Below are 18,826 nucleotides of genomic sequence, written 5' to 3'. Positions count from 1 at the left end.
TTTTCCTTCTAATTTTGTCTTCTAAATTAGAGGAAATTGACTATTCTTGTAATAAACCGATCATTGATATTTCTTTCTTTTCAAATATTTATAAATGTGAACTAGAAGGAAATTTTAACCCTTCCAGAAAGATTGCTTCTTGGATATTAATATGCACTAAAAGGAAAGATATGTTGCCTTCCATAACCTCTTACAGGTAAACAGAAAAGTCTTGTAGATATGGCTTTTGTCAATAGCATAAGTTTCTTTCTTTTTCTTTTTTTTTTCTCTTTAGGGTTCTTTGTCAGATTTTCTTAAGGCTAATGTGGTTTCTTGGAATGAATTGTGTCATATTGCAGAAACCATGGCTAGAGGATTGGCATATTTACATGAGGATATACCTGGCCTAAAAGATGGCCACAAACCCGCCATATCTCACAGGTAGAGCTAAATTTATATTGTTTCCCCAAATAATTGAGTAGGTTTATGATTTAAAAGTTTTAACCCCTGGATAAAATTTATTTTTTCTGTAGTTATACAGTTTTGCTCTATGAAGAAGTTGGTTTTCATTTGTTTTTTAAATTAGCTTTGAGATTGGCTAGGAAGTATTTTGGATGATGTATTTTTTTAATATCATTAATAAAGTTAGTTATGTAATTTTCAATTTGTTTAATTTCTGAAAATCCTTTCCTTAATTATACCCCTTTGTACTTATTTATAATTATCTTTAAAGTGAAAATAAGTGTATTTTCTCTATCTCAAAGGAAAAAGAAAAATTTGTTTTACTTCAAAACATTTAGGCCGGGCGCGGTGGCTCACGCCTGTAATCCTAGCACTCTGGGAGGCCGAGGCGGGTGGATTGCTCAAGGTCAGGAGTTCGAGACCAGCCTGAGCGAGACCCCGTCTCTACTAAAAATAGAACGACATTATATGGACAACTAAAAATCTATATAGAAAAAATTAGCCGGGCATAGTGGCGCATGCCTGTAGTCCCAGCTACTCGGGAGGCTGAGGCAGTAGGATCGCTTAAGCCGAGGAGTCTGAGGTTGCTGTGAGCTAAGCTGACGCCACGGCACTCATTCTAGCCTGGGCAACAAAGTGAGACTCTGTCTCAACAACAAAAAAAAAAAAAACATTTAAAGATTATTATAAATAGGTACAAGGAAATGTAATTAAGGAGAGATTTTTAATATCTGTCTGCAGGTGGCCGGTTAGCTCAGTTGGTTGGAGCACGGTGCTCATAATACCTTGTTTGCTTATTTTTTGAATGACCAGATGATCTTTTTTTACCCTGAACTAAGGTATAAGGAGGCGTCATTTAAACAATTGTTTACTGAAGGAACAGTACTTAGACCCAACAACTGTTACACCCTCAAAAGGAAAAATGTTTGTTCCTTAAACATGAGATTCAGTTTGCCATGTATTTAATTTATTTGAACATGGGATTCAATTTGTCATGTTATATTCAATTTAAAGATTATTGTTTTTAAAGTGGGCATTAATTGATTCATTGAGCAAATACTTAGTTGAGTGCCACCAGGTGGTGTTTTAGGTTGCTAAGAGGTGTTACTATAAATCCACTTCTAACATAGATTCTGATTTTGCAAACCTTGAACAAATCCTAGCTCAGAAACAGCTCCCCTTTCTTCTCACTTCCTATGTACGTGCCTTTTGCCGGATTTTTCCTTGCCTCACCATTGGTCATGGCATAGGTGTATTTAGCTAGGGTACAGTAATCCCTAAGAGGAACCAGTTGAGACATGTGTGTAGAGGAGGATGTCTTACTGCCTTAAAAATTACGCTTTTCAGAACACCAGGATCTAGCTAGAGTAGAATATGCTTAGGGTAAGACGTTTTTATCTGCTCTACATTCCTAAAGATGCTTTTCTACAACCAAGTGTAGAAAAGAACCACGACAATAAGGGACCATTGTAAAATGTAGGTCTGTACTAATACACAAAAGGCTACAATTCAGCAATTTTTTGAAAATTCTTTTACTTTGGCCTTTTAATTTGGGCTTCTATGGAAGTTTGTAACTATAAACTCTGAAATATTATCTTAAAAAACAGCAATTTTATGATTGGTAGGTGGGAGTGACATAGATAAACATGTATTTTTGGAATGATAGTTCTTTATAAAACTGCTTTATGAAGATGATTCCTTCTTATTGTCCATGTTGTCAATAGGAGTTTGTCACTATTCTCTTGTGCTTCAGGGCACATGGGGCTCTGCTTGAGCTTTTTCTCCTTCCCCTTTTTTCAGCATTTTATATTTTTAAATAACTGGTCTTCTATAGCATACATTCTTCCTCTTTCCCACTTTTGATAAAAACTTTTAAAAGATAACTTATTTAAACATAGTTTAAATATTTTGTTTTTCTATTTGCAAGGGACATCAAAAGTAAAAATGTACTGTTGAAAAACAATCTGACAGCTTGCATTGCTGACTTTGGGTTGGCATTAAAATTTGAGGCTGGCAAGTCTGCAGGTGATACCCACGGACAGGTAAGTGTGATAATTATAAAATGTAAGAAAAAATAAGTTTGTCCCATGTTTTCTTAAAATGGTATGTCAGAATTGAACCGGTCTAAAATTGTTACTGATTAAATCAGTAACTAATAAAGAGTTATGTGTTAAATTTTTTGAGAAAGATTTTCATATGGTGGTAGGGGACTCAGGTGGCTTAGATCAAGCACTTCATAAAACAACCATTAGATATCATAGGATTCTTTTTAAAACACTGATCAAAGAAGAATCCAATACCTTTTAATTTCTTAGGGAGTTCTTAGTATTAACTTGGTAGTTTTAATTTGTTAATTCTTTCACCATCTTAAGAGGAGTGGAAGGATAGCCTGTTGCTATTCTTGCTACTATGTATTAAGATTCCCCTGCCCATTTTCCACGCAATTATAGTTTCTTGCTTCTTGCTCTTTATTGCTTCATTAATTCTTTCGTCAACTTGATGGCTTTTCTCTGAATTCTCTCCAGAGTTCAGAGCACTTGTAAACGTCTGAGTGAGGTGCCTAACTGGCTCAAGTCTGCACAAAGAGGTCTCAGCAGTGGGGAACCTTTGGGAAGGCCAAAGGGGATAAGAACATTATCCATACGTTTTATTCTCAGAAACTGTGAGGCGAGGAAAAGTGTCCTTACTCCCACAAGATCACTTTCTAATCAAGAAAACCAGTTTGACTTGAAAGGTGACATTTTCTGCAAAGCTCAATGATTCAGGATTTGGCATTATCATGTCTTCATCTTTCAAATCATATGAATTACTGGGTCAGCTAATTTTTAGCTTTCTTTTTCCCAGCTTATCCTATTGATACTACAGAACACAGTTTTAAACAATGATGGCACAATAAATTTTGGCAATATTGACTAGCAATTTAAAAATTTAGTTTAGGGTAATGGTCAGCAATCATACAGCTCTAGAAAACTTGATCTAAATGTATATAATGTATGGGAATAGAGGCAGTTTGGTGGAGAATATTACCAAGATGGAGATAGTGTAGGAAGCCTAGGACAAACTTCTGAGCTAATTGAATGACTGACTATCCATAAGACTAAATTTTGTGAATACTTTCATTCTTTGGTACCCATAAGCACCCCTCCCTTATTTTTTTGAGAAAAAAATTTGGGACTCATTTGTATCATCTTTTAACTGCCTTGCAATTGGGTTCCATATAATGAGGTAAAAATAACTAATTGCTTACAGTATAGTAGTTGCTCCTTGACTTTAGATTTCATGGACTAAAAAATTTCAAAAATATTTGGAAGAAATTGCACATTTTGTGTATTGCAAGGAAAGAACACTTAAAAAAGCGTGGACATTTTATACTAAAATAGTAGATAAACCATAATCTCATTAATAAAAGAGGTACATTGGATGGCATACATTTATCTTTGAGAGAAAAGTAGGCTTTTGGGAAATATTTATAGTACAATTAAAATAATTACTCAGAGTAAGAAAAAAAGCTACATTTTTTTCTTTCTTTAAAGTACTCTCCTTATTAAATGAATTAAAATCTTGAACTTTAGTCTTAGTGATCTGTCCTTATTTTTTCAAACATCTCTTTTATATGTATATTTGTATATAGTTGCCCAACTTGTAGTCTCTAGAGTAGAGATCACAGTCACTTAAGGATGGAGCTTTATGGAAATACCAATATCTAGACTGCTCCCTAGATCTATTATAACTCAAGTGTATTTGTGATGTACCCATCTATCTCACAGACATTTTTTAAGCATTCATACACGAATGTTGTCAAATACCAACCAAAGCTAGCTCTACTAATTTAGTAACCATAGATACAGTACTGAGAAATACCAAATTGTTAGGGACAGATATAAATAAAGGACTCTAAGGCAGAATAATTCATGAATAAATAAATATATAGATTTTGTACAAATAGAACTTTTAAAAAAGTCTGTCCATCTTTTACTTGGCTAATTCTTTTTACAACACTTTATTCATTTTTTAAATAAAGATAAAAAGACCACAAAGTTTTTTTTTTTTTAAATACATTTTAAACAATATACAAAGGTAGAGTTAAAAAGTATATGCAGCATTCTTTTCTGTTCCATCCTTCTCCCAGCTAACAGTCATTGCAGTTTGTTAGGATTGCTTCGAGAAAGGGGGAAAAAAAACCCTAAACTTATAAGCCTGTACCAGGATAGTGTCTGTTGACATATTTTTTTAAGTATCAGGAAGGATCTTTCTATATATACATTATAGTCTTGTGGTCATAATTTAGTCACCTTACCCTGATAATAGACCACATTTGGTTTTGAGTCTTTTTACAAAGTCAAAAAAATGTTAGTTCAAAGTTAATGAATGAGTACTGTTTGCTTTCAACGTCTTTTTCAGGTTGGTACCCGGAGGTATATGGCTCCAGAGGTATTAGAGGGTGCTATAAACTTCCAAAGGGATGCATTTTTGAGGATAGATATGTACGCCATGGGATTAGTCCTGTGGGAACTGGCTTCTCGCTGTACTGCTGCAGATGGTAAGGGAAAAAATATTTTAAAGCTATATATGCCTACTGCACATGTATGAAAAGGGATGATTTACAGTCAAAGGTAATATCTGAAAGTACAAATTTTTTTAAATAGACTCCAAGAGGTGGTAGAGACTTCAGGAGGCAGGGGAGTAGAGGGAGGGGTAGGAGAAGAAAAGAACTGGTATGTATTGAAATACTTCACATACCTTAGTTTATTTCCTGATTCAGCTCAGGAAGTAGTTGTTACCTCAGTTTAACATGAGGAAGTTGAGACTCAGAGAAACTAAGTAGCTTGCCTCTTTTAGCCTCAAGCTATTAAATGGTGAAACCTAGATATGAAACTGATCCACATGTAGGGAGGGGGCTGCTGTTTGGTGAGGTCATGTGGGTCTTCCCCCCCAGGTTCCAAAGTCAACTCTCGTGGTGAGAGGAGGTGCATGTAGATTGGGAGGGACTTTGCCTTCCAAGACACTCAGGCTGAGTCTTTTCAGCACTCAGGTAATGACAGCATAAACCTGACTAACCAGATTCAATTTACAGTCTGTCCTCTTCGACACAGAACTGTGAGCATGTGTTTGGATGTATTGCAGGTTAAATTCCACCTCCTTAAAGCTTTGACCTGATATAGACATCATTGTGAACATTAGTACCTTGCACCTTTAGCACCTGGGTGCTAAAGGGCTGCTATTCTTTGTTCTTGTTATTGAAGTCCTTGTTCAAGTCTTGTTAAATATTTGCTTTTTATTTTTTTTACTGGAGTAAACCTGAAGACTGTATTCCTAGTGTGACAAAACCAGTGTTCCAGGCACTCTGTCTTTAGTTAGATCTCTACTCTCTCTTTATATATGTTGTGGCACTTTTTTTTGAGTAATGTAAGACAAACTTGCTGACTGATAAACTCCAAGCAAATGTAAATGAGCTTGATCTGGTTTTTTATTTTAATTTGTAATTGTCTAAAAACTTCCTGTAATTGTCAAAGACCATAGAAGTAATTTTGAATATTTAAAAAGGTTTAACCAACTTAACCTATGTTATTAAGAATATTTTATGTTTCTTAGTACTGTAACAGGCTCTCAGTGTAGAGCAGACTGCGTCTGGAATATGAAATTTGATTTGGGTACTGTATTTTTAAAGGGAATTTAGTAGAGTACTCAGAAATGGGCAGCCATTCATTCTTCTAGGATTGGGGATTTGGCTTGGGAGTCAATCACAAACTTATGAAAGGTTGAAGCAGTTTGGGAATAATTTTAGCTTAGAAGTCTTTTGGAAGAAGAATAACCTGTTCAGAGTATTTTGCTCAAGGTGGAAGAGGAATTGCATTTATTATGTGCATTTATGGAAGCAGAAGTAGGTCAGATGGTAGATGTTATAGGAAAATGTATTTCATAAGAACTTATAATATGAACTACACATTGCAAACCATTGGATTAGGTGTTATGGGGGACACACAAGGCCCTGTCCTCAAGTAATATGCATTTTATTTAAGGTGATAAAATACATCCTGGATAATGAATTCTAGAATAAGTATGAGTTATCTTGATCACTGCCCAGTACATAGGTATTCAGTAAATGTTTTTGGATTAATGCAATACTTGAGAAATGTAAGGGTGTGTTATGGGAGTTTAGAGGAGAAGGTGCTGTTTGTGGGAAAGAGGTGTTATCAGGGAAATGTTTTTGGAAAAAGAAAGAGATAGATGCTGACTTTTCTTAAATGCTTTGTATGTGTTAAGAATTAATTGCAGAGTTAGGCATTTCTGACTCTTAAAGTCAGAAATTGGGGCAGAGAGGACAATGTGAACATTACTAATGTGGGTGTTTTCAAATTTGTTGATGGCTAGTCGGTTAAATTCATTGATTCTCAAATTTAATGAGCATGCCAAACTCCTGGGAATCTCGCTAAAATTCAGATTCTGACTCAAGTAGGTCTGGGTTGAGGCCTGAGGTTCTACATTTCTTACAAGCTGCCAGTCAATACCAACGCTGCTGACCTGTGTACCACATAAGAGTTTGAATAGACACCTTGGAATGTTGGTACTCTGTCACTGGAAGTGCTCATGCAGAGGCCACGGTCTGGTCAGCAAGCATTCTTACATTTGAAGAGCATTAAGTTCGATGACCCCTTCATGAGTCGTCGTGTTTTATCCAGGAGTATTTGGTGCATTTTAAGAACTTACACAAGGTTTATATCTGTGGAAACACACATCTGGTCACTGAAATTTTTCAGTAGTTTCTGTCAAGTGCAGACAATACAGTGATTGAAATCACAGACTTCAGAGTAATTCAGAAAGATTGATTCAAATTCCACCTCTACCACTTAACAGCTATATGCTCTTATGCAAATTATGTAACTTTTCTGAGCTGCTTATATACAAACTAGAGGTAATGCCATATTCACCCCATGAAGCATATGTAAAGTTCCTAATCGGGATAGTTGTTCATTGAATATTAGTTATTATTAACTCCTAAATGCATTTTTCTATTTCTCTGAGTAGGCCTAAGAAAAAAGGAATTATTTATATTACTGAGTAAATCTTGTTTGTCTGTGAAGGCACATTCTGACTTGTTGAAAACCCTTGTTGGAGAGTGTTTGAGATTTAAAAAAAAAATAACATGTACTTTTGGCAGCTATTGTGAGGGAGAGCAGAGGAGAGGTACTCTGAGGTAATTCCTCAGGTGGGGGGGGGGGCGTGTAGAAGGTTTGGGTATGCCAAAGAATAAAGATATAACAGATTGAACCAAGAGTCTCCAGAGATGGAAACACCCCTGTAAATACTCTGATCGGAATTGCAAGGAGTTGGGTACCTTACAAGGGGTATTATATCCTTGATTGGCAAATATCGATTGTTCCTATATTCTTTGTGCAGATGGACATAGGCAGTCTTCTTCATACAGTAAATAAGAAAGCTCCTTACACAAACCTTAACCGGGTTATATCACAGACCTTTTCATTTCCCATAAATGAGACTTTGATCACATTGTGGTATAAGTATAGTTGAGAGTGTGTTTCTCTCTTGTCCTTGTAGCATATAAGAAAAGTTGGAAAAAGGTGATGAGAGTATATTTTACCAATTGTAAGTCTGTACCAGTTTGGAAATCAGAAAGATTTTAATTAAAATGATTTTTTTTTTGTTTTTTTGTTTTTTTTTACATTTCAGGACCTGTAGATGAGTACATGTTGCCATTTGAGGAGGAAATTGGCCAGCATCCATCTCTTGAAGACATGCAGGAAGTTGTTGTGCATAAAAAAAAGAGGCCCGTTTTAAGAGATTATTGGCAGAAACATGCTGTAAGTCACAGTTAGCTTTTCATTTGAAATTCTAATAAAACACTTTTCAGGTGACTTATTTCTGCACATTTCATTCTTCTGGGAGGATTTTCTAGGGAGGGCATATGCACACAGGATAATCTGTACTAGAGTTCTAGAGGCAGAATTAGGGCTAGGCCTGTATACCCCTGAGGGAGACTGTGAAGTCGTGGAGCTTTAGAAGGCTCTTGTCTCAGTGGTCCTGAGCTGATGAGTATGTCTTCTATTTAGAAAGCTTCCCAGGTAATAGGAATGCCTGACTCTGAGCCCGTGGATAGTTGGGTATCTTTGCTGATCATCACCTTCCAATATGATACGATTTTTAAAGGTTTATTAAGCACCAGGTTTTCTCCTCTCCATGGGAGTTTGTTTTAGCCTTTTGATTTGGGCTTAGACTTTCAAATCCTTAAGAATGCTTTAAAACTAGAGACTAGGCAGAGGATAAAACAGTATTGCTCTGGACCTTTTGGTCTAAAGATAACTAGAAACATGGATAAAACCAGGTAGGGAATCCCAAGGATGGCCTTCTAATCCTCTATTTAATTGCAAGATAGAAATGCTGGTATTAACTGAGAAAATAAAAAAAAAAGTGATAGCCCCATCCCCTCCACCCCCGCCTTGATTTGAAGCCTAACACAAGGGTTAGCATTGAAATGACCTGGTTTATGAACAATGGATAGGGATTTTTTTGGAATTAACAACAAAAATTCCTGATATGGCAGTCTCCAATGCTAAAAATAAATGGTTTCTCTTAGTGCTTTTCCTCATGGTCCTGTACATACTAAGTAAAAGTGTTGACAAACAGTATCAGAATTGGCTAATCTTGAAACTTCTCTGAACCACAAAAATAGCAATTTCTTTATGAAAATTTTATTGTTTCCTAAAAGAAAACAAAAATTGCTGTGGTGTTTGAGTATGTTTTTTTTTCTTTTAGGGAATGGCAATGCTCTGTGAAACGATAGAAGAATGTTGGGATCACGATGCAGAAGCCAGGTTATCAGCTGGGTGTGTAGGTGAAAGAATTACCCAGATGCAAAGACTAACAAATATCATTACCACAGAGGACATTGTAACAGTGGTCACAATGGTGACAAATGTTGACTTTCCTCCCAAAGAATCTAGTCTATGATGGTTGCACCATCTGTACACACTAAGAAATGGGACTCTGAACTGGAGCTGCTAAGCTAACGAAACTGCTTACAGTTTTTTTTTCCTGTGTGAAATGAGTAGGATGTCTCCTGGAAACATAAGAAAGAAAACCTGGCTCTGGGAGACTTACTGCATTGCCTATAGCACAGATGTGAAGGACACGAGACTAAGAGAAAAGTTGCAAACTCTATAAAAAAACTTTTGAAAAAGTATACATGAAGAATGTGGCCCTCTCCAAATCAAGGATCTTTTGGACCTGGCTAATGGAGTGTTTGAAAACTGACATCAGATTTCTTAATGTCTGTCAGAAGACACTAATTCCTTAAATGAACTACTGCTATTTTTTTTTAAATCAAAAAACTTTTCATTTCAGATTTTAAAAAGGGTAACTTGTTTTTATTGCATTTGCTGTTGTTGTTTCTATAAATGACTATTGTAATGCCAATATGACACAGCTTGTGAATGTTTAGTGTGCTGCTGTTCTGTGTACATAAACAAAGTCATGAAAGTGGGGTACAGTAACGAGGCTTCCAAGCATTACTTTAACCTCCCTCAACAAGGTATACCTCAGTTCCACGGTTGCTAAATTATAAAATTGAAAACACTAACAAAATTTGAATAATAAATAGATCCATGTTTTGTAAGAAATTCACTGTGTTATTTAAGGAAAAAAAGGTAAGCTATGCTTAGTGCCAACAGTAAGTGGCCATTCGTAAAGCAGTGTTTAGCTTTTCTTGTGCTGGCTTGTAATTTAGGGAAAAAAAGTGCTGTTTTTTGAAATGAAAAGATGGTATCATTTTCCCCTTCTTCCCATGTTTTAAAGCTCCATCTTATATCTAGTTCCCAAAATATTGCATACTTACATAAGTATTTTTTTTTTAGGTGTGCTGTGTTTGGGGAATATTTGAAAACTTAAAGCATGATTTAAATTTTTTTAAGTGAGCTGTGACACTGGAAAGCTCTTCATTTTATCTTTTAAAATAGATTTTTTTTCCTATTTACATATGTAAATTTGTAGTGTATTTCTTTTCACCTGTGTGGGACATTCTTTATCACTGTTTAGGATCACCTCAGGAAGTGTCATTACCCAGAATTCCTCACTCTCTGCTTGGAGACTTGTAACTTTATCACTATACTTCTGCTTGGTGCCATCTTGGCAGAGTAATATTTGATGTCTGTGAATATAAGGAATTATCCTAGGATAGGGATACTAAACTTTAAGCACAGATTTCAGATGTTACTGCTTTGAAACAAATCAGGGATAACAAGTTAAACTTATAATTTAAAATATGCAATGACATTTAGAGGTAACCGATGTTGATACACGTATCATAGCCTAACCTCCTCCCCAAAATTTCTTTCACAACTAACTCTGATGATAGTAAATTAGGATAGTTCATGCCTTATCCTTGCTAAGAAAATGGAGCTGATGGTCGGTAGGTGCCAAAGTGCTTTTGAAAACAATAGAATTATAATTGGATTCTTCCTCAAATTTATACAGGCCAAAGTAAAACATTAATTTCCTGGATTTCCAGATTACTAACCAACAATCAGCCAGTATTATGCTGTGTACTTTTGTCAGGTCATTTTAAAATCCATACATTAATTTTATAAAAGAATTTTTTACATGTCACTATCAGGAGCTCACTGTGAATGTGTTATTTAACCACACAGTACACTACACTTTACATATAATATGCACCTAATCTCTGGGAATAATTAAGTTATTTATAAATAATACATAGGTCAACAGACTCTAAGCAGGGAGGGAAAGAAGAGTAATAGCATTCTTGTCTGTGTGCCACACACCATAAAGAACCGTTTGTGGTCTTGGTCACATATGTACCCAAGGTCTCATTGTATTCCTAAGAATTCCCATTTCAATGTTGAGTTCACCTCTATTTCAGAAAATACTTGGCCTCTCAGTTTCTTGATTCGGTTTTGCTTCCATTTTGAAACTAATCACAAAGGGAAAATACTGAGAATGTGCATACAAGAAAATCGTTAATCTCTTGAAGATGAATTTCTACCTGTTGTAAACATTTAACTCTTTTTAAAAGCTAAAAAAAAAAAATCAAAAGAAAAATAAACAAGGGATATCATGATGAATGTTTGGCTTATGTGAGCACTAGAGATAAATTTTATAAAACCAATTATTCACAATATAAAATGCTTTCTTTACAAGTTAGGAAAAATTTCTAGAAATGCTGGGTATTGTACTTAACAATAGCTAACCAATTTTAAAACTTGTATCCTTTTGAAAACCGTATTAATAGAAAAACTTTTTATAGGCAGTAAAATAAGAATGTTCCAGTGACTACCTGTCCGGATACCTAGTCTTGTTAAAACTCTTTTGCAGGGTATTTAGTGTTTGGTTTACAGTCAGTGCAGAGTGGGCAAGTTAACAAAAAGTTTGAGCTAGGGATACTGGCAAAAAGATCAAAGAATGAGAAAAATGGTGATTTGTTTTGGGGCAAATTGAGACCCCCAATAACTTTTTCCTCATGTGTATGGTGCTCCTCATGATTTATCTTGTATTTTGCCTTTCTGATGCCCATCACAACTGCTGCTCTAACTTATACTCTTCACCTTGCCCAGATCTCCTTGTAAGGAATGCTTTATGATCAACTGCCATAGGACTGATGGACTGACCAGTGTTTGGCTTTATTCAAAATCTATGCCCTGCACAGCTCTTTTATGTTGTATTTTAGATGCTAGGAAGTTTTTTTAGCATGTGATGTGTGACTCTTGTTTGAATGTTTATTACAGGTACCTTGTGAATTCCAGAACAGAGACTGTGCCTCCAATTGTTGGTCCCATGAACTTGCACTGTCTTTCATGGTGATATTTTGAAACTACAATCAGAAAAACAAAAACAAAAACAAAACACCACTTTTGAATCTCTTCTGCCCTATTTCCTCACCCTTAAGTAACAGCTACAAGTAAAATGCAGGTGGTAGGGAAAAAACTCTGGCCAAATGATAGTTTAGTGGAATAAACTGGTTAGCTTTTTTTTTTTTAATGCATCATCATAGATATTTTCCAGTTTTCTCTTTTTTACTTTTTTTGAAAAATTACTTTCAGGAACATTTGGTATGATGTGCATAAAATTAACAACTGATTTATGGGCAAAATGATACAAGTAGCATCTTGACTGAACATCATTTACCTCAGATATTCAACCAGCAGTACATTTTTTATGCAGTCTCAACCATATCCTATTTGTTACCTCTCAAAGTATTGGTAAGCAATTATTTTAGCTTTACTCTGTATTTCTTGTCAGTGTTTTGGGCACAGGTTGTTGTACTACTGTCAAATCATACTTGCTATTTTTTTGTGCAAGTATTTAACAGAAAGCTAAAAAAAAAAAATCCCCATAAAACCCCACCTTGGATAAGTGATTGTTAAATATTGTATAAATAAAATGTATGCTATCCCCATTCCATCCCCAAGTTAAATAAAAAAATGAATATGGTATTATTTGCACATGCAGTTTTTCTTTAGCTATATGTTCTTAAAGAGGGGATATAGTGAGGCTTACACCTTGAGATTTGGAAGAATCTCAAGGTGTAAGTGCTGAATCTCAAGGGATAGTGCTGAAAGGAGATCTGTCCATTATGGCATTTCCCTCCTTTGTTGTCTGAGCAGATCGTATTCCCACCCAAGCACGTATGTTGTCACTGCCAATATTAGGAAGCCAGAGGCTTGTTGGCGTTGTGAGACACCACACCAATGGATTCTCAGATTTTTTTAGGGTAAAGGTGAAGAAAGGGGCAGCACTTGGCTTATGGAGGTATGAAAGAACCTGCATTGCTTTCTAAACCAAATGAAAATGCAAACTATGATGGAATATCTACAGAAAGACTGAATTGTTTTCTACAGTGTGTTTCACAAAGCACTATTTAGAAAGTTAACAGATTATTTAAAAAGTTAACTGATTATTTAGAAAGTTTTTAACATACATAGCATTATGGTAAAGTTTAGACCAAACAGGTTTTAATTCCCCAGAGCCATTCACATGCATGTGAATCAGAGAGGTCTTTTTTAACAATATTTCTGTTTCTGGTGGACCACTTGGAGAGAACACAGGAGTAAAAACTGCACTGAAGTAATACTCCTCTTCACTGGCTTTTCAATCTGATAAACTAGGGGAGTTCATGAGTTTCTGTTTTTGCCGTTTTTCCTCCTCTAGTAAATAAAATATCTTTAAGCCATGCTTGTTAGTTTACATTATTCTTGAATGTTTTTTGCCTAGGGATTTTTAGATTAGGTTTTGTGTTTTATTGATAAAGCAGTTTAAGAGATGAAGTTAGTTCAAAAAAACTTTGCAAATACATTTTAGCTTTTTTGTATTAGGGAATATGGAATGGCAAACATCAACACCTCTCCTCCCAACAAAAATGCCTTGGCATGTGGTAGGTATATACTTCACTTGTATGACTTGCTAACCTATTTTTCCAATTTGCTTTATAACTATTTTCTATTTACCTCAAGCACTGAAAATAAAAACCCACCTTACTACTTAGTTTTAAAATCTGTACACCTGGTTGTTGATAGACCTTCCACAGCTCTTATGTAGCCAGAGAGGCAGAAGAGAGCTCTCAGCTTTTAAGTAGCATCTTAAACTGATATTAGGTTATTAAGTATGAAATGTCCGACTTCCTTAAGTACTAAGTTTGACAGCTGATATCTCTGACATTTCACTTTGACACTTTTATGTTTATTGTGAAGGCAAATCTTGAGTCTTTCAAACGCACATTTTGAATTGTGATTATCTTTCAAATGTTAAATTTTAAGAGCTATGTTTGTGAAACTGTGGAAAGTCAAAAATTCATGTTATTTTTGAATATGAGTTCCCTTGTGCAACCAATGCAGCGCAGACAGCTCAAAATATCAAGGAAGTGTTTGGGAAAGATGTGGCTAATGAACACACAGTAGGTCGATATTCTGAGAAGTCTCATTCTGGTGATTTTAATCTTGAAAATGAGCCACATGGATGACCTGAGACCAAGGTGGATAATGATGAGCTGAAAACTATAGTGGAAACGAATTCATCTCAACCTACGTGTGAATTAGCAGCAAGGTTTGACGTGAAGATTCCAACAATATTGGACAATTTGAAACAAATCAGTAAGGTAAAGAAGCTGGATAGGTGGGTTCCACATGAATTAAATGAGCATCAGAAGAGAAATCATCTTGAAGCTTGCCTTTTATTTGCTGTCAAGATATAAAGGCAAACCATTTCTACACTGTATTGTTATGTGTGATGAAAAAAATGGATTCTTTTTGACAATCACTAAGTGTTCGGCACAATAGCTGGGTAAAGATAAAGTGCCGAAACACAGTCCAAAACCAAATATTCATTCAAGAAAGCTAATAGTGTCTGTCTAGTGGTGCAGCGCAACCAGTTGGATGAAATAACGAGGATGCTTGCTATTAAAAGCAGCTGAGATTAGTCGATGGAGACAGGCCAATCTTCTTGCAAGACAACACTTAAACACATGTCACACAAACAACGCTGCTGAAACTACAGAGGCTGGACTTAGAAACTCTCTGTCATTCACCATATTCACCAGACCTTGCACCAACTGACTACCACTTCTTCCAGGCTTTTAACCACTTCTTGCAGGGAAAAATATTCAATTCTCAACAAGCTGTGGAAAATGCCTTTCAAGATTTTATTGCCACTGGCTCTCCAGGTTTCTTTGCTGCTGGCATAACAGCAAACAAGCTCCCGTTAAGATGGCAAAACTGTGTGGATAGTTTAGGTGCATACTTTAATTGTACTGCTTCTTGTTCGAGATATAATAAACCACACTTTCGATTCGAAATCGGACATTTCATATTTAATGACCTAATACAAACTTGCAAGTTTCAGGTCATTTCATGAGGCTGTTTATCCTTTAAGGCAGATAATACTTTCCTAAAATAGTTCAGAAATTTTTTTTAAATGGACAGTTACAGCTCAAGTGTAAAATCCTTGCTTCTAGTAATAATAGTGATGCTACCATTTTAAGAATTTTGGTAAAATGCCCCTAAAAATGAGCAGACTACAGTCACAGAACCAGTATATAAGCTTTAGCCTTAACGAGGCTGCTCAAAAGTAAATGACAGTGATCTGAAGACTTGCAAGGCTTAACTTTTCTGGTGTGTGTCGGGGAGGCTCTGTATGCAAAAGACTAAGTTGTAACTACTGAAGAGCTACTTTTACGCACAGAAATCTTATATCCCACTCTATATCCAAGATTTTTCAAAAGCTAGATAAATTGTTCCTTAGAGCTGCGGTCCCCAACCCCTAGGCTGTGGACTGATAACTAGTCCATGGCCATGGACCAGGTCACAGAGCTCTGCCACCCAGCAGGAAGTGAGTGAGGACAGGCCAGTGAAGGAGAGAAGCTTCATCTGTATTTATAGCCGCTCCCCATCACTCACATCACTGCTTGAGCTCCGCCTCTCCACCAACCCCTGGTGGAAAAATTATTTTCCATGAAACCATGAAACAGGTTCCTCGTGCTAAAAAGGTTGTGGACCACTGCCTTAGAGCATACTTTAAAAAAAAATACTTGTTAAGGAACCCACTGTTGAACGTCAGGTCTTAATAACACTGGCTTGGGTGTCAATCAAACTTGAGTTGAATTCCAGTGTCTGTCAGTCATTCCCAATCTGTGTGATACAGGACACTGCTATAAATAACAGTACCTAAATCTCAGGGCCTCTGACAGTTAAATGGATTGATTATAAGCCGCACAAGGATAGGGATTCTGTCTTTTGTAAACTTCCTCTGCACAGGTGATCAAATACTCTTGAACAAATGAAGTCACTGAGTGCTTATTAAATTTCATTTTAAACATATACCTGTGTTAGTTCACGGATCTCTGAATTTATAAGGCAATGATTTGACTGACATTTTCACATTCCTCCCAGATTTACTTTTTGACACAGATTCAGCTAACACTGCCATACACTTCCCATTATTTGTGGGAGCTGGTTTCCAGAAATCTACGGTATAGTCATATGTCACTTAACAATGGTGACATGTTCTGAGAAATGTGTTGTTTGGTGATTTCCTCACATTGTGTGAATATCATACAGTGTATTTAAACCTAGATGGTATAGCCTATTGCTCCTATGTACAAACCTGTACAACTTGTTACTGTAGTGAATACTGTAGGCAACTGCAACATAATGGTAAATGTATTTGTGTATATAAACACAGAAAAAGCACAGTATTTTAATCCTCTAGGACCACCTTCGTATATGCAATCTGTCATGGATCAAAATGTCATTAGGCAAGGCATGATTGTACTTGTTAAAAAGGCAAATTCTGATCCTTTTTACCTAAGGTAGTCTGAAAAATCCGTATTTTAAAACAATTCTATAAGGGATTCTGATGTTCTACATTTTGAGAAGTCTAGAAGAAAACTCTTCAAATTCCTTGGCCTTTTTCTTCCATGTGGACCATTCTCTGGCTAAGCTGGTTAGTCTCCTGAACTAGAAGACCTGGGTCTGGGTAAAATTTACATGTGTATAGAAAAAAAAAGCAGCACCCCTACTTGACCAAAAGATTAATTCTTACCACTGTTTTTTTACTGCTTTGGTTTAAAGTTTTTAAAAACATCTAGCTGCTAGGTTGAAATGGACCATATATAAACACTTTATAAGTGTTAGATAAGCATATGGCCCAATCTCTAAAACAGTCACATTTTATTCTTTTCAACTGCTACTTACAACATAATCTAAATCAATCTACTGAAATTATAAATTGTGTAACTGTTCATGTTTCAAAGGCAAGACACAGCCAAGAGAGTACACATGCAAGTCTCCCATAAATGCAAAAATGTTTATAAATATAAAAAAAGGTAGTAATACATCTTGTTAAAGGACAATAATTTTTAGTTTTCTAGAGACGTATGCCTGAAATGCCAAAATTGAAGTCACTGGTTGTACTCATAACCAGCTTAGTGAGGATGTTGCCCACTGCCTAACATCTGTAGGACAGTTGGGGTATTTCTGCAGAGCATTCATAATTTGAGTATTATCCAAAAGTAGTTTCATCAGCTGGTACTCTCTCTGTGAATTTCCTGAAGTTCTTTCCATAGGCTTTATTAATTCTAATTGTTGTAAGTGTTCAAAAGCCTGAAAAATGAAAGAAATAGTTTAGGTTGAATAGGGGAGGAAAGTGATAAAGTTAAACCCACAGAACAGCTATGGTTTTGGTCAGTTGTAAAACAGAGGGCTGGAAACAATATATAACAAAAACCAACGGGGTTGAAAAACAGCTCTTATCAACCTCATAAAAACTTCATATTACCAAGTAAAACAGTGTCAATGCACAGTTATCTGTCCATGCATTGTTGAATGGAAACAGGGCAAATGTTAATTCACTCTGCACAATATTGTCTTCTTTCTAACCTCATTCTAAAATCATAGTTTTAACATAGGGCTTCCATTTCTCTACAAAAACCTAAGGCTTTTTGGATGATTACCTAAGTTACTCAAATTTGCATTTACATTTTTGTCTCTACCTCTGTAAGACTTTGCTGTGTAAAAGTTTAACACAACTGTAACAAAAAGGCAGGCAGAAAAAGAACTCTGAGCAAAGTAGGCCTATTCAGCTGATCCTTTAAGCAAATGATTGAGCAAGGGCAGTAAGGGCATGGGAGTGGAGACAGGCTCGTACTCCTTTAAGACTGGCTGAGACTGTCACAACCTATCAACAAGCTCCATCTTCCCCATACAGGACTCTTTACTGTCTGCTTCCTCTTATCCCTAATATTCATGTATTATATCTTTTCTAACCTTGATTATTGTTTTAGGTATGTTATTAGGATATGAAAAAAACAGAAACCATTAAATCGTGACACACTAACAATGAAATAGTGATACACTGAAACAGACTCCTGAGGATTCTAATCTTACTCTGCTCATTGTGAAAAAAAAATCATTGGAACATATTCTCTATGCATCATAAAAATTCTGATGAAAAGAGAAATAGCTCAAATACCATTCAATTCTGAAAATGAGAAACTACTGGAGGCTGCAAGTGTTGGGGCTGAATGAAATTGAGGAAATTTGAAATATTTCTAGGTAGAAAAATATTTCCTTATTGAAAGTGTGTAAATGAACAGCTACAAATTATTCATAAGAATTTAAATGCTTAGGTAACCTTTCCATTTTCAAAACTCCTACAAACTAGGACTATCAGACAGACATGACATTAGGGGAAAAAAAAATAACCTCTAATATGCTAAATACTTTTTCTGTTTCTTTGAAGAAACAACAATGCTCTGCACTCTCATTTTTTTGTTTCTACAAGAAACAAAATTCTGACTACTAAGACCTATAAGGGGTGCCAAAGGACTTAGGGGTCCACTGCTTTAAAAAAAAAGTTTCTTCCC

At 35.7% G+C, this 18,826-nt stretch overlaps 2 protein-coding genes across 4 annotated transcripts in view; one reads left to right on the top strand and one right to left on the bottom strand.

Annotated features, from left to right (window-relative positions):
* The window catches only part of ACVR2A (activin A receptor type 2A), an 88,268-nt gene extending 75,365 nt beyond the window's left edge, over positions 1–12,903 (top strand). For all 3 annotated transcript variants that reach the window (XM_069458233.1, XM_069458149.1, XM_069458090.1), the window contains 5 exons: positions 275–420; positions 2,369–2,483; positions 4,843–4,981; positions 8,131–8,261; positions 9,214–12,903. In XM_069458233.1, coding sequence (XP_069314334.1) covers positions 275–420; positions 2,369–2,483; positions 4,843–4,981; positions 8,131–8,261; positions 9,214–9,408 — 726 coding nt within the window. In that variant the 3' untranslated portion in view covers positions 9,409–12,903. The remainder of the gene's footprint in view (positions 1–274; positions 421–2,368; positions 2,484–4,842; positions 4,982–8,130; positions 8,262–9,213) is intronic.
* A 4,319-nt stretch (positions 12,904–17,222) lies between these two features.
* The window catches only part of ORC4 (origin recognition complex subunit 4), a 72,547-nt gene continuing 70,943 nt past the window's right edge, over positions 17,223–18,826 (bottom strand). Inside the window, exon 14 of the mRNA XM_069472936.1 lies at positions 17,223–17,564. Coding sequence (XP_069329037.1) covers positions 17,376–17,564 — 189 coding nt within the window. The 3' untranslated portion in view covers positions 17,223–17,375. The remainder of the gene's footprint in view (positions 17,565–18,826) is intronic.

The sequence above is a fragment of the Eulemur rufifrons genome, chromosome 1 (genome assembly GCF_041146395.1).
Source record: "Eulemur rufifrons isolate Redbay chromosome 1, OSU_ERuf_1, whole genome shotgun sequence".
NCBI classification, from domain to species: Eukaryota; Metazoa; Chordata; class Mammalia; order Primates; family Lemuridae; genus Eulemur; species Eulemur rufifrons.
The sequence above is the reverse complement of the archived record's forward strand: the minus strand, read 5'-3'. Positions and strand labels throughout refer to the sequence as shown.